Raw genomic sequence first — 25,394 nt, 5'->3', positions numbered from 1 at the left:
GCGCAGGAACAGGACAGGGTGAAACTAGAACTCTGTTTTAAATAACTAACAATACCTACATCCCTAGTCAGCAGAAGCAGCTACAAAAGATGAGCTAAAACTACATCTTTCAGCAGCCCTTAATGAGAGGGGCTGGAAATCTTAGGATGAAATTAAAGTTGACGTGAAGATCATAATCTTACACTCACAAGTTGGAAGTATCCCTTCCTTGCCCATGGAAAACACTCTGCCTGCTTGTCAATCACATGACTCCTTCCCTAGGTTATATTCCTTTTCAACTGGTAATGGATTCTGGTATCATGTAACCACTTCTCTCCTAGGCTCACAAAAAGCAGGCAATAGGGAAAGTTGCCTTTCCTTCCCTGTACACAAGATAAATATAGAAACATCTCTTTCCCACCTTTCCTCTCTCCGTCCACTTTGTGGATGTGTTATTATTATTTCCTCATCTTTTAAATAAACTTTACAAAAAGAAAACAATATACTTAAACATATAAAGATTTATTATGCAGAGAAAACCCTACAACACCGCCACCTAGGTATTCACTCCTGCCCACCTGTGACTCTCACCTATCATCTGAGAAGGGGCGGTATTGTATTGCTGTGCAACCACTCCCCTCAGAAGTCCTTTTAAAGGTTAATGCTAAGCAGGGACTCCCTCTTTTGATTGAGTGCATGGTCAGGTACTTCCTTGTTGCTTGGGCACTCTGAGTCTTGGCCACCCCAGGACAGGTAACCCCCTGAGTATGGCCCCTGTGTGCCCGTACTCCTCTTTCTTTCTATTGCTTGGGGAGGACAATGAATATAGCAATGTTGTTTCTGCTTTGTCTGCTCTCAGGAGTTCCAGGAGAGGTGAGGCGTGGCAGTAGTAGAATGCGGGCAGAGAGGCCAGGAATGGGTGTATGCATGCAGCTTTTTAAGTATGTCCAGGTTATTCATTGTATGTCTCTTAAAATAACTTATATTATTGGGGAAGCTAGGAAATAGGTCTTAAGCTTAACGGATGGACTTAAGGGTAATTACCATTTGTTCTTCTTGGGGTTATGTTTGGTTGGATTATGATTGATTGGATTGTCATATGGACTTGTGATTTGCTATTTCTAGTGGGCCCTGTTATCACCAGGCTTGGCTAATAAAGACTCCTTAATAAATCTTAGACATGTCTGGTGTGATCTCGCTCACATCCCATAACATTAATCCAAAAACTAACATGAATATCTTCTATCCTTCTGGCATTTTCACCATTTTTCTGACCCATTTTCCCATTTGCCTGTTTCTATGGGGGTCTCCATCACACTTTCTTTTCTTTTACCAAGTCCCTGTTCATGGGTGCCACTTGTTTGCTGTCCTGCAGTGATGGACTTGGTGCATGGAGCCTGAAATAACACGTGTGGACTACTGTGTTGGTGAGATAGCCCCGAACAGCATCAGGCTTTTAAAAGAAGGTTGTCAGGTAGGCATCCAGGGAGGGGGTTTTAAGCCATTTCCATTTCAACAGCAGGAGGCAATTCCCAAAACACAATTTGTTTATATCTAAAACTATGAAACAGGAGGTTTCCTGTTCATTCATTTCCATATCAACTGCTCCAGGCTTCTTCTGGCTGAAAGTGTCCCTAGCTCTGGCTTTGCATGGCAAAAGATTCACAATGTCCTTATACAGAATGGGTTTCTCTTTTGCTTCTCATGGGCTTTTCCCCACTTTCTCCTCTCACACGAAGGACTACTAGCTTAGTTTACCTACTGCTGCGTTTCAGTGGTTCCTCTACAGATGGACTACAGGGAAGTCAACCAGTGTCCCAGTAATCTCTTGCTGAGTGTTGAATATTCAGACCTGATTTTCTAGGAGTTCCAGCAGCATCCAATGTCTTGCTTCTACACAACAATGCAGTGAGTTTCTGTCTCCTGTCAGCTTCTGTCATGTAATCTCTAATGAAGAATGGAGACAAATTTCCTCAGCCTTCAATGAATACAGCTAGATTTCTCCCTTGCTTAGATACCTTTGTCTGAGTCCTAGAAGCAGTAGCTAGGCCTAGAAGTAGTGCTTTATTTAAAAGTCTCTCTCTCTCTCTCTTTATATTTAACATGAGGATAAGAGATTTTCATGCATTCCATAGGTACAGATCCTGAAAAGAATCATACTTTCCTCTCTCCCTGGTTCTTCCTCAATATTCTTCCTTCACGTTCTATTGTCTTCCTTGTTCATATTTTTCTGCTTACTTTTAGACGTTTATGGAAGCACTGGTTCTAACCCCTGATGATTTTTACCTTTGAACCCTGTCATGTGGCTTGATGAATTATTCAGCTCCTAACCACAGGGGTGTACTCTGTAGTCTGTCCTCGAGTGTGGAATCAGAGTGCACGATAACACCTAAGTTGGACATGGTGGATCTCTTTTTTTCAGCATAAGGTTAGCAATGATCACCAGTGTTACTGTAATCGTGACCTCACCTGCCTCTTTGAAAATTATCAAGACCCAATGTAGGTAAACAGTGGCTAAAATCCCAATGCATGAAGTACATAAATGACACAAAAATTTGGGCAGTTTCTGTGTGCTTGGAGACTGAGCTACATGCTGGACACTATCAGTCACAGGAAACTATCAGTCAGAGAATTCACAGTCTTTATTCATATAGTCACAGGGGGCTGAAGCTACACTCACCTTTATAAGTCTGTGGAAAACAGAGCCTGACTCTGGGTTCTTGGGCAAGTGTTACCCATGGCACGCCAGCACACTGATCTAAATCTATAGCCCGGGAGCCTGATGTTGGAGTTTTAGACAGTTTGAACCTACAGTGCACCAAAACACCAATCTGGGAGCAAGAAGACTGGGGCTTCAGGAATTCTCGGCAGGTCACACCCTGATACGCCATAGTGCCAGTCTCAGAGTGGGCAAGTCATGGGCATCAGGTCCTAGGAAAGCCACACCAGCAGCATACACTGACATTGACCAGGCATTTGAAGCTGGATTTGTCTTTGGTGTGGGGTAGGAGTGGCACAAATGGTATTCTTGGTAAAACCAGGCAACTGATGTGTCCAGGGCAGGTCCCACTTGCTGTATGAGAGCAATCACAGACATGTTATGCCAGGGGCCTGAGACTGTTTTGGGGGTGTTGGGATAGTGAACTCCCACTTTGATATTATCGAGAAACCCAGACTTTCATGTTCTGTTGCTCCTAGAAACAACAAGATATCCAGTCTCAGGGGCCAGAGTATGAATCTGAACACACAGTACATGTTGTGCCACCTCCTACGTTGACCCCTGTATGAGATGAGACTTCTATCATGTGCCCATGAAGGATGAGTTGACCTGCTTCTGTCATCTGGTTGAGGCCTTGGATATTGTTTCAAAATAAAGAAAACGGCCAGTGACTACTTAGAATGACAATGATGATGCAGGAGACTCAGATTTTGACACCAACTACACTTTCTATGGCTCATGAGATCGATCCATTAGACGAGATATGGAGAGATTCTTGAACCCAGAACATGTAAGGCATACACCCCCAGTCAGCAGGAAGTAGTGACCTGAGATAAAACTACATCTTTCAGCAACCCTTAATAACAGAATTTCAAAATCTCAGTATGAAAGGAAATGGAACAAGAAGATTGTAATCTTAAGCACATAAGTTGGAAGCCATATTTCATCTGCCCATGTAAAATACTTTGTCTACTTGTCAATCATATGACTCCCTCACCAGGTTGCAATCATCTTCACCTGGTACTAGAGGGAGGTACCATGCAACCACTTCTCTCAAAATCTCACAGGAATCCAGGAAATGGGGAAAGATGCCTTTTTCCCCCCTGTGGACACAAGATGAATGTAGAAATGTCTCTCTCTCCTGCCTGTCCTCTCCCAGTCTATTCTATCCTAGAACAATTTCCTATGATTTCCTCATCTTTTAAATAAACTTTACCAAAAAAACCCAAAAAACAAAAAACCAATATACCTATAATATAAAGCGTTATTTCCCATAGAAAAGAAATTTGGTGTTATAACAAGGTAGTTATGATATAATTGTAAAAATTAAAATGCAGTTTATTATTGCAATTATACAGATTTTACTACACACTCAGAAACATCCTGCAAATTACATCCATTGTGCCATATATTACCAACAGAAAAAGGAAATGATAAAGGCAAACATATGATTTCTTTTTAAGGGCAAATCTCAGAGGTCAGAGAACACAATTAAGCATACACTACACTGTCCAGCATGCAGTCACATCCAACAACAAAAGGATAGCAAATCTAATCATATTTTAAAATTTTTCATGATACAGTTTTATAAGCTTAGCAATGGCCCCTCTGCCCCAACTACTTACCCTCTACCCAGTGATTTCCCTATATTATTATAATAAAATAGTGCTTCAAAAAAGTCATATGTCCATCATTCTGCTATTTAAGTGTATCATGACATTGTAGCTATGATCAACTGTAAGAAAACTCAGCATCCTATTGTGAAGATATATTTAACAGTTTCATTGGGAGTCCATCTTTAATTCGGAAGGAGAGATGCATACTGAAATGTATCTTCACTTTGTGGTATACTTGCCTCCATTACACAGTTCTTCTAGATGACCTGTTTTTTAATATACATGTTTACCTATTAATATATTAACCCTATATTTAGCATGCAATTTGTCTTATGTCAGAACATGACAGTTTTACTTTTTTAGGAAATGTAGTTTTAAAACAAGGTTGTAATAGGGAAAGAGGTGTGTTTTAAGTGAGGAAGAAAATGGGTATATGGCAAATCAGAAATCTGCCATAGATTAATTGTGACAATGGGCTAATAAGCAAAAAGAAAAAAATGCAATCATTGGGACTCAACATCATCATATTGTGAAACCAGATACACTTCTGAATGTCAATATCGCTCTATTCTCACTCAGTGGACAATGGTCAACGAGCCTGAATCAGAGTCCCAAATCCTAAAAAAAGGTCTTAAGACACCTTGGAATGTATTCTGGGAAAAGGAGAAAATATGAGATCCATTTGTCATGTTGTAAAATGACACGTCTCCACCATCATAGTCTAGGAATATCCCCACTCTAACGGGGTGCTCTCTTAGAGTAAGAAGAGTTTCTGGGGAGGTGAGAGCCCAGTATTCCTTGTTATAAAGCCTAAGGACCCAGAAACCATTTTGTGGTGATACTGAGACTCTCCCCTTCCTAATTACCTTGTCCTTACAAATTCCTAGATCACAGGAAACCGTGTTTGCAATGTCCACCTCCCAGAAATATCTCCCAGAGGTAATTTGCAGCTGACCCAGGACACAAGGAAGAGAATTGAATCTCTGTGTGGTGTCAGGCAGGTTTTGATCCTCTTCTTGCCAGGATATACATCTCCTGTCTTGAGACAATGAGAGTGAACAATGGGCAGTGTCTGCATCCAGGGTCACAGGTACTGCAAGACAACAAGACAAAGGAAACATGATGTCTCCAGAGATGGTCTCCACAGGACTGGGCTAGAGCATCTTGAGTGCTTGAAAGATCCCCTGGACCTAAGTGGATTCTACTAACTTCTGTCCATCTTTCTGTGAGACTACACACAAAGAACATAGTCCCCTGTAGACAACCATGGACTCACCGGTCTGGAACTCTTCTTTCCTCCAATCTGCAAAAAATGTAACAATAAGAGAATGTATTGTGTAAAAAAGGAACCTATCTGATCATCCAGAGAATAATTTCCAGGTTTGGTTAAAGTAAAAGCAACTAGAAAAAATTCTCTTTATATCTTTGCTCCACATTTTATAGCCTGCCAAATTGTGTCAAATTGGAAGCTGGATTAAAAAAAGAGGAGCTGAAAATGAATCATCTCTCCAGGATAGAAATCAGATGTCCCAAATAGCAGCTTACCACTTTTTTGTCAGAGCATCCACCCCTATGTTTTAAAATCTGAAGAAATACATTATTTGTGTGTGGGGGGGGGAGAAAGTGGGGATATGCATTGAATTTCTTTTCTTTCATAATGTTTTATACATTGAAAACGTCAATTCGTAACATCTTGAATAATAGGTTATTTGTAGAAGCCATGCCACTTACCAGGATATAATGCTACTTTACTCCAAACTGCAAGAGAAAAAGATAATAGTCCTTATTTTTAAAATGTTCTTCTATGTCTTCTCACACAGACCTTTGGTTATCTTCCTGTATTATCCCTCTCATTTTCTCCTTTCTGCCTTTTGTAATTTTGTGTTTTTTCCTATATCCTTGTATTTTGAATTTCATAGATGCATTAATCAAAATTATCAAGTAGTAGAAATGTATAAAAATAAACAATGCTAGCCCATTTTTGATAATATATCCAAAGAAAATGAAATCTGCATATAGAAAGGGTTCTGTAATCCTATATTTATAGCAGCAAAATCTACAATAGCAAAGACATGGAAGCAAACCAGATGTCTATCAAAGCTGGAATAGGTAAAGAAACCCTGTTATATCTACTCCATGGAATACTACTCAGCCATTAAAGAGAATAAAATTCTACCATTTGCACCAAAATCATCCCAACTAGAGATCATTATGCTCAATGCAATGAGCCAATCCCCAAAAGACGAAATCATACATTCTCTTTGATAAATACAGCCTTCATGCAAAATACAAATCATTAGCCCTCTAAATACTGTTCCTGCTGTAGCTCATGGATTTTGATTTTTTCTTTTTGCCTTTACTTCCTCTTCTTTAAAAAGTGCTTTAGCCTTATTAATTTTTTCAAAAACTCATAGGTCATACAATAACATCATTTGGCTTAAGATAGTTTTTATTTTGTTTTCATTTCTTTAGCTACACATTGGTTATTCAGTACCATGTTATTTAACTTCAAGTTGTTGTAAATTTCTTATTTTTCTTCCTGTTTCTGATTTTGTTTTAAGGTTTTTCATTTAATGGGCTGTGCAATAAGTGTTTAATAGGATCTATCATATCTAGGTGTGAAGGTGCAATGCAATATGTATCTGTACTTTCAAATCAATGATGAATTCCCAATGAGGTTGTTAAATATATCTTGACCATAGGATGCTGGACTATCTGCCATTGTCTACACTTGCAATGTCAGGATACATTTAAATTGCAGAATGACAAATTTAAGACTGTGGAGGAGATTGACAAAGATGGCTCATTGTGGAAGGCTAGTGTAGCTGAGTATACAGAGAGCTTGAGGACAGGATCCAGAGGAGCAGATAGCAGGTTGGAGAGAATTGCTGGGGAAGTTGATTGAAACTTCCTGGAGCCCACCGAAGAGAAACAGGTGCAACCAAGCCTAGTAGGAGTTGCTAAAAATGCTTAGGATTACAGCCAGCAGCCCAGTAATGTGAATACAGACTGGAACCAAAGTTGGGGGAGATTCCCATTGGGAATTTCTGTCTTCCTTAAGGAAATAGTGGGAAGCAGAAGAGCCTATAGCACAAAACACTGGTGAAAGAAGGTAAACATGAGGAGAAAACCACAGCACATGTTCGAGCAGCTCTCTGACCAAGGTTGGCAGCCACTGGGGAGGGAGCAGCTGAGGAATGGACCATTTTAGATAGGAACATGCATAGCAAGATTCGAGTCTGCCCACACCCAAAGAATGTATATCCTAAGGACAATGGAGAGAAACCAGGATCACATGAGACAGAGATACAGAATCCCTGGGCAACAGAACATGGAATCAGATGCCAGGTCACATGACAGAGTGGACTCCCAGTCATGCATGCTGATGCTGTTGGCACGCAATCCACCACCACTGCTAGTCCCATTCAAAACATCAGCTCACCTGACCTTCATCAATCCATGAGGACCATCTGCCACCTAAAAAAGGTAGGTCAGATAGAAAAACCCCTCTCACTTGCAGGAGCTCAGAAAGTGTCCCTATACCTCATCAGCCTCAGGGAAGACAGATAACCACATTAGAAAATGCCAACAAAGCACCTACAGGGATACGCATTTTGAAAGCCAGGAAAAAGTTCACAGATCCCAAAGGCCATGAGAAAATGCAAAAAAAACAAAGTAATGTGAATGAATGAAAAAAAGAACACATCAATCTTATTGCTGTAGAATGAAAATATTGAGGAGTTCCCACAACAGGAATATAAAAAAAATTCATCATGAGACTCTTCAGAAACAACAAGAAATGATGAAAAGAACTCAAGCAATTCAAAGATTGCATCACCACAGACACAGACAAAATAAAACAGATCCTTACTGAAATATTTGGGCTAAAGAAAACAAAGGAAGACCTAAACAACAGAATGAATGCTTCAGAGGAAAGAATATCAGAATTGAAAGATGATCAATTCAGGAACACAAAATTAACAAACATTTGAAAAAAAAAGTCTGAATAGTCAGTAACTCTATCCATAAAATGAATGAAATCATTAAAAAATAGGATATCAGATTTACAGGAATTCCTGAAGATGTGGAAAGAGAGGCAGGACTGCAGACGTATTCAATTAAATTACAAAAGAGATCTGCCCAAACACTGGGAACATAAGGGGAAGCCAAATACAAGGACAGAGAACACCAAGCAGAATTAATCCAAAAAGACCCTCACCCAGACACATCATTGTCAAGCTCCTTACAACTTAACATAAATAAAAAATACTTAATCAAGCATGAAAAAAAGATTAGAAAACAAGTAGAGGAAAACCAATCAGAATCACTGCTTACTTTTAAGAAAAGACCCCTTAAGTAAGAAGAGAATGGAATAACATTTTCCAGAACAAAAAACAACAACAAAAAAAAACCGAACAACAACAACAACAAAACCTCTCAACTTAGGATAATATATTCAGCAAAGCTCTCATTTGTATTTGAAAGTTAAATAAAATACATCCATAGTAAACAGAAGTTAGAAGAATATGCCAACACTAAGCCAGCCCTAGACACGGTGCTCAGAAATGTACTGAAGGTCAGAAAGAATGAAGCTTATCATACCAACAATGGCAGAGAGGAAGATCTTCCCATTTAAATGCACCAAAGAAACCAAATTAAACAGACATCAACACACACACACACACACACACACACATTCATACACAGGACTAAATCCTCTCAGAAATGGCCTAACTCATCCATCAAAAAACATAGATTAGACACACATCTGGAATGTTTCCATGTCTTTGCTATTTTAGATATACTTCATGGACTATCACTCAGTTATTAAGAAGAATGAAATTATACCATTTGCAACTAGATGGTCCCAACTAGAGACCATTATGCTCACCAAAATAAGTCAATCCCTAAAGAACAAATATCATATGTTCTCTCTAATATAAGGAAACCATAGGCAAATTATAAATTCAATAACTCTTTCCATATATGTTTTGGCTGCATCCCATGTGTTTTGATGTTTTTTATTTCAGCTTGACTTATTCCAAATATCTTCTTTTGTCGAATTCATCACTGGCTCATGGTGGCGACATTTTGCACAAGAGACTTTTGTGGTTTTTTTTTTTTTTTTTTTTTTTTTGTGTGTCACCCATGCATTGTTTACTCAGTGGCACTTTTTTTATGGTGTTGTAATTTTGTTGTGGTTGTTGCTGTTGTTAACCTTGTTTCATGAATTCTCTTTTATGAGAATGTATAGTGATTGAGTAATAGAGAGCCATATCCAGATTGGGGATGTAATGCAATATGCATCCCTGCTTCCAAATCAAAGATGGAATTCCAATGAAACTGTTGGAAATGTCTAGACAACGGGATGCTGGACTGTGTGATGTTGTCTGTACCACCAATGGCAGAGCACACTTATAAGAGATTGATGGAAACCTGACTCCTTATGAAGGATTATACTATTGTAGCAACATGGGGGAAAATCTGTTGGGGGGTTTGTGTTTGAGGGGGATCCAAGTCTCTAATCAATTATACCATAAAATTCAAAATAAAAATGTAACAAAAAAAGACACAGATTAAAAGAATGGATCAAATAGCTGGATCCATCTATCTATTGCCTACAAGAGACACATCTAATCAACAAAGATACCAGGAACTTGAGAGTAAAAGGATGGAAAGGGACATTTCATGTCAATGGAAAAGAAAAATGAACCAGTGTAGACATTCTTCTATAAGACAATAATGACTTCACCATGGAAAATATTAACAGACAAACAGGGACACTACACCATGACAAAGGGAGCAATCCATCAAGAAAAAATAACAATAATAAATATATGCACACCAGGTAAAGGAGAACCTAACTATATGAAACAACTATTGACTGATATAAGGGGAGATATAAATGCCAATACAATAAGAGTGGGGGATTTCAACATCCCATTAACACCAATAGACAGATTTACAGGACACAAACTCAGGAATTAAGCAACAGATCACAAACAGATGATAGAATAAATGGACTTCACAGATATGTAGAGAACTTTCCATTATGGGGCCATTGGATACTCATTTATGTTCACCTATACATGGAACCTTCTCCAAGGATTGAAAACAAGCCTCACAAACTTCAGAAAAAATTGAAATCATATCATGCATCTTCTCATATCACTGCAGGTGTAACTATAGATCAGTAAATCAAAACATTCCAAGAAATTTGTGAACTCTTAGAAGATGGAAGAAAATTATACTGAGAAAAAAAAATCAGAGAAGAGAGTAAAGATGAAATTTAAAAATTCCTTGAAACCAATAAAAGCACAAATATAACATCCCAAAAACTGTGGGATACGGCTAAGGCAATGTTAGGAGGTAAATTTATTGCAATTAATGTCTACATTAGCAAACAAGATTGGCACCAAGTAAAATGAGCTAAGTATATACCTGAAGGAACCAGAAAAAGCACAGGAAATAATCCCAAGAACAACGGAAAAAAGGGAAATAATCAAAAAAGAATGAATAAACCAAATAGAGATCAAAAGAACAGTACAAGAAAGACAAATACAATCTTTTGCAACCAAATGGGCCCAACTGGAGACCATAATGCTAAGGGAAAGGAGACAATGCCTAAAGGTCAGACATCATATGTTCACTCTAATGAAACTTCCATAAAAAATACACAACAAGAACAAAAAAAGAGAGAACAAACATATATATGTAACTCCACAAAGGATGTAAAGGATATTCTGGTCAGAATAATAGGATTAAAGGAAAATAAACAGAAGACATCTCTACTTGGTATTAAAGACAGACCACCCAAGGAAAATTTTAAGCACACCTAAGCAACAAAAAGTTATAAGCCCTACTGTTCACCATGCCAAAAATGGCATGACATGTGTAGAGAGCAAAAAGTTGGAACAATTTCTCTTCCATCTCTGTTTTTGAGTGTCCCCTGCTGATGCTCAGGGGCAACAGGGCTGAGGGGTTTCCCAGGGAGTGAAAATTTCTAGTTTCAATTTGCAGTTTTTTGGTGTCAAATCTAGCTATTTTGGGTATCATTTTTACCGTTTTCTATTTCCTCGTTACTTGTATCCACTTCAGTAAGTGCTTGTGATTCATTCATTGATCATCCCTAAGAGATGATATGAATGTAAATAACTGATATTGTAAATGTCCATATCATCACTGTTTTTGCCACATTTCAAAGGTAATGATGTTCTAGTTTTAATTGTAATTTCGCCACAGCCACATGAGTCATGAAGTAACATAAATTTCTACAAGGTTTCTGATGCAAGTTTTAATCTCTCCAATGACACATTGTTATTTTGTACCATGTTCAAAGATTTCATTTTGAGGTAAATTCAATCTTTTTCTCCCTGTTGTGGGCTGTGTTCACTGGCTCTGTATTCTAGGGAATGTAGAATGGAAGTGTAGCAGAGAATGATATGTTGAGATGTGGAGACAAAATGCAGTGAGTCTCTATGCACCCAGGCCAAAGATGGACTCCCAGTACAACTGTTGAAATTATGCTAACAGTACGATGACCACTCACTGGAAAACTAGAGGAGAAATCAATGGGCCTGGGGGAATGGGAACTTGGGGAGGGTTTAGAGAAATCCTGGAGCTTATGAAACTCTTTAATAAATCAAGTTTTTTTTTAAGTTAAAAAATGGACCAGGTGCGATGGCGAAACAGCTAAATTCTTTGCCATGAACAGGCTGGGATCCCATATGGGCGCCGGTTATAATCCTGGCATCCCTAATTCCCATCCAGCTTCCTGCTGTGGCCTGGGAGACAGTTGAGGGTGGCCCAAAGCCTTGGGACGCTGCACCCACGTGGGAGACCTGGAAGACTTCCTGAATCCTGGCTTCAGATTGGCGCAACACTGGCCGTTGTGATCTCTTGGGGAGTGAATCTTTAGACCGAATATATTTCTCTGTCTCTCCTCCTCTCTCTATATATATATCTGATTTTGCAATAAAAACAAATAAATCTATTTTAAAAATTAATGAGAAAAAGACTGTGAAAGACTATGCTCTTTAAATAATATGGTGAAATGCATAAGGCTAGTTGGTGAGAAGGAGGAAAAGGAAATCCCAGAGCCTACAGGATTGTATCATACAATTCAAATAAAAAAAGGAAAAGATAAGTAGCTAAAGGGATGTAGACATTTGATTCTAGTATCACAAAAAAAAAGTAACACAAAAGTAAATAATGTAGAAGAAGGGAGGAAAGAATGCTGGTCATGATTTATTTCTGTTGAATATTTAGCAAGTAAGAACTATGGAATTATATGAAACCTCTCTTTTTTGGCTTTTGAAGAATATTACGCTATTTCCCTAAGCAGTTTACCTAATACATACTCCCATTTACAACATGAAAACCCCTGTTCTCCATAGCCTCACCAGTATTTGTTACATTCTATGATTTGGGTGATAGTTACTCTGTATCTCATCATGATTTTGATTTTCAATACCATGATATCTAATTATGCTGAGAATATTTTCACATGTTTTGATCATTTTTAACTTTTTTGTTTTGATAATTGCCTATAAAGGTCTTTTGCACTCTTATCAATTGGATAGGACTTTTTATTGTGGCTGATGAGGTTTTAGAATCACTGGCAAATTTTCCATATTGTATCAGAAAGGAGATGCATGCTTCACTGGTTAATTGTGACAATATGTGCAGCAACTGACATAAGGAATACACCAAGGTGTCCAAGATCAGATGGATACGAAGATATTCTGTAGTTCTACACACACACACACGCACACACACACACACACTGCAGTGGACTATTATTCAGTCACTAACAAAATAAATCCAATCACTTTTGGCAAAAGAGATGGAATTGGAAAACTTCATAGTAATTGAAATCAGCCACATACAGAAAGACAGCTATACAAGCTTCTCACATGTGGAAACAAAAACAACAAAACCACAACATCACAATGTGGACAGAAAATAGGGACTACTAGGAGATGAGAAGGACAGAGGAAATTTGGTTTACAGAAGCAGGGTGACCTAAGTGCGCATCACTGATTTCAAAAATACAAATCTGAGATGTTAGCAATAGTGAAGTTGATTGTGGTTTATTTCATGTGACCATGTATCATCGTAATATAAGAGGCTAAGAGGGGAAAGTGGCTGTGGGATATATGGAAACTATGACTTCATAATTTTTGCTTATGTTTAGAAGTATTCTCAAAATAAAATTTATTGAATAAACCAGTAAGATCATCAAATTAATAACACCTGCCACTCACAAATACTGAAACACTCTAAGATTATATTTGGTGGTAAGATAGAGTTTATTTCAACACGGAAAGATAATTCCTAAAGCATCACTTTCCCAATTTGGCACATTTTGTTTCATTATTGCTCCACTTTAATTGTTTACTATAGAATGTAAGATGTGGGGATGATTAATAGACAAGAGACAGCAAAGTTTAAAAATAATTGAGAGAGATGACTCACTGATTATGAACTGAGCCTGCATCTATGTGAGAGAAACTATGTCACCATGCATCCTAAAACTGCTGTAGTTCCTGATAGGGGAGAAACGCATTCTACACATAGGAATGAGGGTTCTGATAGTAACCACTTACCAGACTTATACTGAGCCTTTTTTGTATCTGAAACAAAAGTGTACAAACATGCATTCGTGAGACACATTTTGTTAACATTATAAATAATATACAATTTAAATTATACATCTCATGGCCTTATAAGCAAGTTTTAACCACTACCTGCACGACATAAGAAGTCTGAGAGTATGTATCAAAGAAGGAAAGTGGATAAAGGAACATGGAGGGAGAGACTCAGAAGGAACTTTTTAATAAGAAAAGCTCATAAAACCAAAAAGAAAATAGCTATGTATCTTGAAATCAACAAGGTGAAAAGGTAAAGACAGAAGTGGAGACCATGTGAATGAGACAAAAGGTGCCCAAACAGAAGTCTATCACTAAGGGAAACTTACCTATTGCACTCTGAAGGGCTTCTGGAAAATAAAATTGAAAACTCATAAAAATGACAAGATACCCCATGGAAGCAATTAGTGTAACAAGTTGTGTTCAGAATCACAAAGGTAGTACTGTTACACATTGAAAGGCTAACCTTCTCTGGGTGTTGTTTTGGTCCTGGATGTTCAACTTCAGATCTAGCTCCCTCATGATAGACTAGGGAAAGCAAGAGCACATGGATGAAGTGCCTGGGTCCTTGAATCCCTGCAGCAAACTTGGATGGAGTCCCAGGCTTCTGACTTCAGCCTGGCCCAAGCTGATCACTGCAGACATTTATGGAGTGAACATTTGAAGGGTTCCCGTCTTCCTAATTTACACACACACACTCTCTCTCTCTGACTCTCTATGTCTCTCTATCTTTCTCTCTCTCTCTCTCTCTCTCTCTCTCTCTCTCTCTCTCTCTCTCTCTCTTTGTGTAACACTGACTTAAAAGAAGCATTAAACAATAATGCTAAAAGTAAACTCAATATTGTAAAACAGAGTCCAAATCTGATGATTAGTGCTGAAGGACAGGATGATGGATATGGAAATCAAACAGGTTTATCTAAATCACACAGGCTGCTCACAATGTACAAAGCTTTAGTTAAACTACTGTATCATAAAATGGAATAAGATTTTCAAGATCAGTAACAATGTAAACATGAAAGGTTTCAAAAGGCATTTTCTTTTTGCAAAGACAGAATTGTAATCTACTCCATAATCAAATGTTTCATTCAGTACTAATCCTAATATACAACAAGTGTGAAATTGCAAGACCACAATACCACATCAGTGTAAGTAAGGACTGAAAATAAGAATAAATCATACAATGTCACTTTAATTGGTATATATAATTTTTTGTATTCTGCATTAACTAACACATATTAGAGAAAAATATGATATTCGTTTTGTTTTACTTGGGTAAGTATAATGATTTCTAATGGATTCATTTTTTAAAAAGACAATGTTTTATTGTTTTTTTAACTGCTAAATCCAAGACATACTGGCAACTACGCTTATCTTATGCAATTAGGCAAACTTCCAGCAGTGGTATGGTAGAATTGTATGATAGGTCTATTCTCAAAATTCTGTTGAGACTGCAACTGGCTTCTGAAATGGCTGTATGAGCTTACATTTTCAACAAGAGTGAGGTAATATACCTGCTGAAGAACCTCCTTGCAAATTTATTGCTCATTTTTTTCTGTAATGTTGTATATTGCCATTGCAGCCAAGGTGAAACACATTGGTTTGTTGTGTGAATTTTCCACATAGCAGCACAATTTGTCAATCTCGTTCTTATTGCTTCTGTTTCTGAGATTATTTACAGATCATGTTTTACTTGAAACAGCTACTGAGAGATAGAGAGAAAAGGAAAGGTATATCTCACCTACAGACAGAGAAGAATTGTCATAAGGCAAAAGAAAGTACATTTGTTTGAAAATAGCAGTTTAACAGAAGAAAAGTTAAATATGAGTGAGTCAGTTTAACAGATTGCAGTGAACTATAGTTAGGTACTGTATATCATATATCGGACATGAAAAAAAACAAAAAAACTGATAGCTTAATTTAAAGAATAAATTTATATAATTCACGGAAACAATTCTCTTAAAATTTGGAGGCCATATTTAAAGTGTTTAAGACATACTTAGTTTTCACAATTGTTTTCAGAAGTGCAAGATAAAATGTTTAGAGACTAAGCTTTGAGCCAGGCACAATAACCTAATGGCTAAAATCCTTGCCTTCATGCAAAGGGATCCTATGCGGATTCTGGTTAGTATCCTGGCTGTTCATTCCCTTTCCAGCTCCCTGCTTGTAACCTGGGCAAGCAATAGTGGAAGGCCCAACCTCTTGGCACCCTGCACCTGAGCAGCACGCCTGGAAGAAGTTCCTGGCTCTTGGCTCCTGCCTTCACATTGGCTCAGTTCTGCCTACTGTGGCTATTCGGTGGAGTGAACCAGCAGACTCAAGATCTTTCCCTCTTTATCCCCGTCTCTCTATATATCTGTCAGGGAATCATTACCTTTTTGTTGCTGAAGTTCTTCTGAAAATAGCAAAAAAACAAAATTAAGCACTTGATATGAGAGGCAAAGTTCAAGAACATTGGTACTTATTGAGAATGCAAAAAGTGATCTAAGAGAAAGGGTTGCCAGGGAATATTTACCAATACTTTTCACTTCGTCTCCTAAAATTTAAACTCCTCCATGTGATCAAAAATTTCAAATGCAAATATAGAATTCGCAGGATGGACATACATATATGCCATAGTAAATAGTTTCTTTTGTACCATAGTCTATGTTAGATGAGATTTGTGCAATACATTGTATTCACAAACATTTTAGAAAGGGACGTTTGGGTATTATATTATTTAATTGCTGTTGGTTCCTCTTGGATAATATTTAGCCTTGATTGCAAACTCATATATTGTTTGACTCCAGTAAATCAGAGTGGAGATTATCGTTACTGTAATAGCCATGCTTTGCTGAACGAACATGAAAATCAGCTGGAGATGCCTAAACCATTGCTCTTACAGGAAACACAGCATTAGGATCTTTTAAGCCTACAGTCCCACTCAAACCCATGTATCACTCCGCTAATTTATCATTACAATTCTCCAATATTCTCTTTGATTCCCACCAAATGAATGGTGTTGGTTCTCAGTACTTTGGTAGCAATTATGTGCTGACTCATCATCAGCCCTGATTTAGAGACTGCTGTTTCAGGCAGCTTGGAATAAAAGCACGTTGAGAGGCCTCTAGGCCTCAGCGCCCATTGACGCCATGGTATCAACATATCACTTTGCTTTGTGGACTGTCACCTAAGCCATCTGGGCACAGAATCAACCAGTGTCTAATGGGCAAGGAAGGACATGGCTGAACAAAGCTGGAAGTGGAAAGAGGAAAAATGAAGGGAGAAAGAAAGGCAGAGAAGTGAAGAGGGGAGAATCTCAGTACAAGTAGTAGACATTCAAGCAAAGGGTGAATCATGAGAAGCACATGCAGGAGGAAGGAGGAAATATTTTCACACACAGAGAGAGAGCGGTCATTCTAAAAAACATGGGCGTAAAGACTGTCAAGGAAGAGTTACCATTACGTCGCTGAAGCTCTTCTGAAAAGTAAGATGGAGAAATCAAAATTAGGGCACTTGGTATGAGAGGCCATGCCTGTTCCTGTCCTCTGCCCTTTCTTAATTACACTGTGTGCTTTGTTGTTGTTGAGGTTCTTGAGCAATTCAGAGACCTGCATGTTAATCCTTCATCAGTTGTAATGTTTGCAAATATTTTCTCCCATTCTGTCAGTTTCAGCTTCTGCTTGTTGAGTTTTATACTTGCAGTGCAGAAGCTTCACCTCTTGATGCAAATCCATTTGTCTAGTTAGCTCTGATTGCCTCTGTCTCTGAGATAATTTAGGGATCATGTTTAACTGGAAAAGCTACCGAGAATGAAAAAGTGAAGAAAAATGTATAATTCCCATCTACAGGTTCACTCTCAAATGCCCACAATTGCCACAGATGAATGGACCTATGCTGAGTGAAGGAAGCCTCTTTCAGTTTTCCCATGTGTGTGCCGTGGCCCAAAACACAGCAGAAAGCAAAGAAAGATAGGCATGTGAACCTTGTGAATATGTTAATTGTTGGAAATGAAAGAAATCAAGGAATAATCAGTGAGAATGAAACACCAGGAAATCTTACCCAAGTCACTCTGACGGGGTTCTGAAAAAATACAAAGGAAAAATCATGTAAATGTTCACGGACAATATTGATGTAATTACAGCATGGTAATCTTAGTGTAAAAAGTTACAATCTCATTGATAAATATTATAAGCACTACATGTGAATATGAAAGTCATTATTAGAGAGTACAATAGAAATTTGGTGTTAGAAAGGGAGAATTCTCATAACTGGTAGTGGGAATGTAAATTTATAGGATAACCATGAAACTAGGAAAAAACCATGAGGTAATTCCTTAACTATTAGAAACAGAATTGCCATATGAATCAGAAATCACACTACTGGGTAGATATCCAAAAGACAAGAAATCAAGAATGAGATTCACCCTCATGTTTATTGTAGGACTGATCATTGTAACTAAGATAAATAGTCAGAAGACCAATATGCAAAAAAGAAAACTATTCATATAGTTTATAGTATATAAAAATACATTAATATATATGAACACAGATTACATATTTAAGTTTAATGGAATGTTATGTAGAAGTACAGCAAATGGAATCTTGCCATTTCCACAAAACTGAAGGGAAGTGGCAATAATTGGAATAAGCCAGACACAGAAAGGCAAATGTCACAGATATTCTCTTACATGTGGATCTGAAACAATTCAATGTGAAAACAGAAAATTAATTAATAGTGTCCAGAAAGGGTAGAGAGACTCTAAGAAGGTGTTTTCATAGTATTTCATTTTCTTGTGCTTTGATCTCTGTCATTTCTTTACTTCTACCAACATTGTGTGTGTTTTGTTTGGGTTTTCCTAGTTACTTAGGATGCATCTACTAAATAACAATTTTAACAGGACAAAGAAGAATCACTAAGCACCATGTTCTCCATAACTCATGTTTCTAACCTAAGAACTGAGAGAAATGCAAGCAAACTTAACACAAATAGAATGGAAAGAGGAAAACAACAGAAGTTCTTAAAAATTAATGTATTGATTTGCTCAAAACCACAGGATTCAGTCATTCCACTTCCAAGAGAGAGAATTGTGTATCTATTAACAAACTTGCCCAAATGTGAATAATGTTGTTTTATACTTTGCAAAACCTGGAAACAATTCTAAATTCTCAGAGACACATTGTTATTTTGAAGCATGTTCATTGACTTCATGCTGATGTAAATTTACTCTTTTTCTCCCTGTTGTGGGCTGTGTTCACTGGCTCTGTATTCTAGGGAATGTAGAATGGAAGTGTAGCAGAGAATGATATGTTGAGATGTGGAGACAAAATGCAGTGAGTCTCTATGCACCCAGGCCAAAGATGGACTCCCAGTACAACTGTTGAAATTGTGCTAACAGTACGATGCTGGACTCTCTGACATTGTTCCTTCCCACAATGTCAGGAAACACCTCAGTAACAGCATGATGGACTTACGGCTGTCCATGAAGGATCACTCATTGGAAAACTAGAGGAGAAATCAATGGGCCTGGGGGAATGGGAACTTGGAGAGGGTTTAGAGAAATTTTAAAGCTTAGGGAACTATATCATAAATCATTTTAAAAAAAAATTTAACAGACTGTGAAAGACTGTACTACTCAAAGGATATGGAGGAATCAACAAGGGGGGTTGACAAGATACAGGGAAGGGGAATCCCAGAGCTGATAGGAGTGTAGCATTAAAAAAAATTACAAACAAGAGAGAGAGAGAGTGAGAGAAGCAGTTAGAGGGATGTAGACATGCGAAACTAGTATCAGGAAATAAAACAAACACAAAAGTAATAATGTAAAGGAAGGGAGGTAAGAGTGTTAGGTCAATGATTTATTTCTGTTGAATACTTAGCCAGTAGAAGCACTCCTGAAATACATGAAAGCTCCCTTTCTTTAGCTTTTAAAGAAATATCACATTGTTTCCCATAGTGGATTACCTAATTTATACTCCCATCTAAAATAACGGGATTCCTGTTCTCCATAGCCTCACCAGTATTTGTCACATTCTATGCTTTTGGTGGGAGTTATTCTGTATCTCACCATGATTTTGATTTTCACATATTTTGATCAATTTTACCTTTTTCTTTTGATATCGTCTATTCAAGTCTTTTGCCCAAATTTCAATAAGATTGGGCTTTCTGTTGTGGCTGATGAGGTTTTAGAATCTTTGGCAAATTTTTCATACTATCTTATCTCAGCAAGGAGATATATGCTCCACTGGTTAATTGTGACACTATTTGTAGTTACTGACATTAGGAATATAACAAAGTATCCAAGATCAGATGGATACGTAGATATTCTGTAGTTCTACACACACACACACGCACACACACACACACACTGCAGTGGACTATTATTCAGTCACTAACAAAATAAATCCAATCACTTTTGGCAAAAGAGATGGAATTGGAAAACTTCATAGTAATTGAAATCAGCCACATACAGAAAGACAGCTATACAAGCTTCTCACATGTGGAAACAAAAACAACAAAACCACAACATCACAATGTGGACAGAAAATAGGGACTACTAGGAGATGAGAAGGACAGAGGAAATTTGGTTTACAGAAGCAGGGTGACCTAAGTGCACATCACTGATTTCAAAAATACAAATCTGAGATGTTAGCAATAGTGAAGTTGATTGTGGTTTATTTCATGTGACCATGTATCATCGTAATATAAGAGGCTAAGAGGGGAAAGTGGCTGTGGGATATATGGAAACTATGACTTCATAATTTTTGCTTATGTTTAGAAGTATTCTCAAAATAAAATTTATTGAATAAACCAGTAAGATCATCAAATTAATAGCACCTGCCACTCACAAATATTGAAACACTCTAAGATTATATTTGGTGGTAAGATAGAGTTTATTTCAACACGGAAAGATAATTCCTAAAGCATCACTTTCCCAATTTGGCACATTTTGTTTCATTATTGCTCCACTTTAATTGTTTACTATAGAATGTAAGATGTGGGGATGATTAATAGACAAGAGACAGCAAAGTTTAAAAATAATTGAGAGAGATGACTCACTGATTATGAACTGAGCCTGCATCTATGTGAGAGAAACTATGTCACCATGCATCCTAAAACTGCTGTAGTTCCTGATAGGGGAGAAACGCATTCTACACATAGGAATGAGGGTTCTGATAGTAACCACTTACCAGACTTATACTGAGCCTTTTTTGTATCTGAAACAAAAGTGTACAAACATGCATTCGTGAGACACATTTTGTTAACATTATAAATAATATACAATTTAAATTATACTTCTCATGATCTTATAAGCAAGTTTTAACCACTACCTGCACGACATAAGAAGTCTGAGAGTATGTATCAAGGAAGGAAAGTGGATAAAGGAACATGGAGGGAGAGACTCAGAAGGAACTTTTAATAAGAAAAGCTCATAAAACCAAAAAGAAAATAGCTATGTATCTTGAAATCAACAAGGTGAAAAGGTAAAGACAGAAGTGGAGATCATGTGAATGAGACAAAAGGTGCCCAAACAGAAGTCTATCACTAAGGGAAACTTACCTATTGCACTCTGAAGGGCTTCTGGAAAATAAAATGGGAAAGTCATAAAAATGACAAGATACCCCATGGAAGCAATTAGTGTAACAAGTTATGTTCAGAATCACAAAGGTAGTACTGTTACACATTGAAAGGCTAACCTTCTCTGGGTGTTGTTTTGGTCCTGGATGTTCAACTTCAGATCTAGCTCCCTCATGATAGACTAGGGAAAGCAAGAGCACATGGATGAAGTGCCTGGGTCCTTGAATCCCTGCAGCAAACTTGGATGGAGTCCCAGGCTTCTGACTTCAGCCTGGCCCAAGCTGATCACTGCAGACATTTATGGAGTGAACCAGTGATTTCCAGTGTCTTCTCTCTCCCTAACACACACACCAACACACACACTCTCTCTTTCTTTCTCTATTTCTCTTCCTCCTTTTCTCTATGTCTCACTTTCTCTCTTTCTCTATGTCTCTTTCTTTCTTTCTCTCTCTTTCATTCTGTAGCACTGACTTAAAAAATAAGCATTAAACAATAATGCTTAAAGTAAACTCAATACTGTAAAACAGAGTCCAAAGCTGATGATTAGTGCTGAAGGACAGGATGATGGATATGGAAATCAAACAAGTTTATTTAAATCACACAGGTTGCTCACAGTGTATAAAGCTTTAGATAAACTACTGTATCATAAAACAATAAGAAAAACACTCAAAAATGGAATAAGATTTTCAAGATCAGTAACAATGTAAACATGAAAGGTTTCAAAAGGCATTTTCTTTTTGCAAAGACAGAATTGTAATCCACTCCATAATCAAATGTTTCATTCAGTACTAATCCTAATACACAACAAGTGTGAAATTGCAAGACCACAATATCACATCAGTGTAAGTAAGGACTGAAAATAAGAATAAATCATAAAATGTCACTTTAATTCCTGTGCTTGTTTTCTATTCTGCACTAACACGTATTAGGGAAAATATAGGATATTCATTTTGGAGACTGGTTTTCTTAGCTAAGTATATTGATTTTAAGTGATCCAATTTTTTTTAAAAGGACTATCTTTTATCCTTTTTTAGCTGCTGAAACCAAGGGTATACTGGCAATTAATTCCTATGCTTATCTTACTCAAAAGTGCAAACTCCCAGCAGTGGTATGGTAGGATTGTATAATCTTTGATGAGACATCTGCTGGCTTCCATTATGTTTATATGAGCTTGCATTTTCCCCAAGAGTGAGGTAGTATAGCTGCTGAACTACTTCCTTGAAAATTTATTGTTTAGTTTTGTTTTGTAATTTCAGTATCTTGTCATTCTACCAGGGATAAAACATTGCATTTTGTTTGATTTTCCATCACAGCAATTCAGTTTACCTATATTGTTCTTATTGGCACTATTTTTAAGATTATTTACAGATTGTGTGTTATGTGAACCAGCTTCTGAGAGATGAAAAAGGCAAAAAAAAATGTATATATCCCATCTATGGGTTCACTGTCAAATATTTACAATAGCCACAGATGAATGGACCTAAGCTGATACAACCAAAGCTCTTTGAGGTCTCCCTTGTGGGGGCTAGGGATCCAAATTCAGGCAGAAAGCAAAGATAAGTGGGTGAATCATGTGAATATGTCCAGAGACGGCAATGGAGGTAAACTAAGAAATACTCAGTGAGAAAACAAACGCCAGGAAATCTTACCCGTTTCACTCTGAAGTGTTTCTGAAAAATAAAATGGGAAACTCATATAAATGTCCATGGACAACATGGATGTTGTTAGAGATTAGTAAACTTAGTGTAAAAAGATCAATCACAATGATAAACATTACAAGCTCCACATGTGAATATGAAAGTCATTATCTTAGGAGCACAGTAGAAATTAAGTTTTTGGACGATGAAAGGTGAGAGATGAGTAGGGGAAGGATACATGGAAAACTAAAGCAAAAACTTGAGAAGCAAATGCATTGCTAGCGTAGGAAATTGAAAAAGTACATGTAGAAATTGGACATTGGAATTTCAGTTTTGCCAGATTTCTGTATTTATGCCCAATTATACAAAATGGACTTAAGTAAAACATGTTTATATTTGTATTCGACAGCTGAATGTAATCGAGACTTCCAAAAATCGGTACATTGAATGACAATATGTTTATTGATAGGTTACTGAATAATGTCTTGGTACATGTGTACATTTTTAACGTCCAAGCACAGCAAATATGTCTATATTCTCAAGCATTTGCATTTTTATCATGAAAACATCCAAACTCCGATCTTTCCACCATTTTACTTTCGGGAAATGTACACTCTATTCATATTCGCTCTATCATCCTAATGCAAGATTGCTTCCCAACAGTTCTTGCCCCAAGCTAGGTATAACTTTGTACACATTAATCAAACATCGCACATCTCTCAAACTCCTTTTTCCACTCAGCCTCTGATAACTTCCATTCGTTTCTTAGAAGAAATCAAAGCAATTTCCAAAGCAGATTAGTAGAATGTGTAGAGTAAATATTTTGGCAGATTTCTTGTTCTTTAATTATTCAGATTCAATGAACTCCAATTGGTATTTAATTAATTTAGTCACTGAAATTTTTGAAATATCTATGATAAACACTAATGCGATGATTTGGTAAAGGTTTATTTTATTGCTTGATTTTTATTGGAAAGCCAGATTTGCAGAGAGAAGGAGAGAAAGTGAAAAAGATCTTGCATGTGTTGATTCACTCCCCACATGGACACAACAGCCAGAGCTGAGACAATCTGAAGCCAAGAGCCAAGAACCACTTCCAGGTCTCTGAGGCGAGTGCGGGGCCCTAGGTGTTGGGCCACCCTCTGCTGCTTTTTCAGGACACCAGCAGGAAGCTAAGTGGCAAGTGGAGCAGCTGGGATGCCAGTGCATGCCAAGGTGGGATTCTAGCAGATGCAAGTCTAGGAGTTACCCACTGGGCTATTGCGCAGTGACACAACTGAAATTATCCTTTTTTAATTTACCTCCGAAAATCCAGAAACATTTAGTACCATTGCTTTCACCTAAATCCTTCCATTCCCATTATCTCCCATATAAGGCCAGAAGAGCCCATACATCTTTGACTTCAAAATATGAAGCAGTGGAAAATTTAAATTGCACATTTAAAATTTAAGCAGAATGAGTGATACTAAACCAAACCAATAAAACACATAATAAAATAACAGTAATATTTCCCTTCATGATAAAATGCTTGAACCTCAAAGCCAGAAGATTCAGTATAATTCAAGTCCTTGTATCAGATGAGAAAGTACAAAAGAGTAACCTTCATGTTTACCTCAGAAGATTTTTGAACAAGCTAGTGACATTGGTGTAAATAAAGCCCTTCCATTCCTAGTTTCCTAGACATGCAATACTTCTCAGCTCAACTTCTGTATTCATAAGTATTAAATTTATTGGGATAAAATAGACATTGGCTTTGAATCAGGTATTCTAACAGAAGCAAAGTAAAACATGAGTAGTCAATATGAAAGAATGCAATGGACTATATACTTGGTAAATGTATATCATATGTCTCGCATACAAAAACCAAGAACTGAGAGCTCAATTAAAGAATAAATTGGAAGAACTCATGGAAACAATTCTCTTAAAAATTTTGAGGACATATTTAAAGTGCTTAAGACCTACTTGTTTCTCACAAAATTTTTAAGAAGTGCATTATGAAATGTTTAGAATGTGCTTTGGGTGCAGGCACAATAGCCTAGTGGCTAACAAGCCTTGCCTTCCATGTGACAGGTTCCAATATGGATGCCACTTTGTGTCCTGGCTATTCACTTACCTTCCAGCTCCCTGCTTGTGACCTGGGCAAGCAATGGTGAAAGACCCAAACACTTGAAACCTTGCACCTGGACAGCAGGCCTGGAAGAAGTTCCTGGCTCCTGGCTCCTGGCTCCTGCCTCCGCCT

At 37.5% G+C, this 25,394-nt stretch overlaps 2 protein-coding genes across 2 annotated transcripts in view; both read right to left on the bottom strand.

Annotated features, from left to right (window-relative positions):
• LOC131481355 (butyrophilin subfamily 1 member A1-like) overlaps positions 1-2,870 on the bottom strand; it is an 85,132-nt gene extending 82,262 nt beyond the window's left edge. Inside the window, exon 1 of the mRNA XM_058669827.1 lies at positions 2,660-2,870. Within this exon, the coding sequence (XP_058525810.1) occupies positions 2,660-2,870 (211 nt within the window). The remainder of the gene's footprint in view (positions 1-2,659) is intronic.
• A 360-nt stretch (positions 2,871-3,230) lies between these two features.
• On the bottom strand, positions 3,231-21,567 carry LOC131481354 (butyrophilin subfamily 1 member A1-like). Its single transcript, XM_058669821.1, has 9 exons — positions 21,501-21,567; positions 21,131-21,157; positions 18,003-18,023; positions 16,336-16,356; positions 14,294-14,314; positions 13,923-13,949; positions 6,046-6,072; positions 5,591-5,617; positions 3,231-5,407 (listed from the first exon to the last, which is right to left on the bottom strand). Exons 1-9 carry the CDS (start codon positions 21,565-21,567, stop codon positions 4,890-4,892), a joined length of 756 nt encoding a protein of 251 aa, XP_058525804.1. The 3' UTR covers positions 3,231-4,889.
• Positions 21,568-25,394: the final 3,827 nt, after the last annotated feature.

This window comes from Ochotona princeps, chromosome 1 (genome assembly GCF_030435755.1).
Source record: "Ochotona princeps isolate mOchPri1 chromosome 1, mOchPri1.hap1, whole genome shotgun sequence".
Classification (NCBI taxonomy): domain Eukaryota; kingdom Metazoa; phylum Chordata; class Mammalia; order Lagomorpha; family Ochotonidae; genus Ochotona; species Ochotona princeps.
The sequence above is the reverse complement of the archived record's forward strand: the minus strand, read 5'-3'. Positions and strand labels throughout refer to the sequence as shown.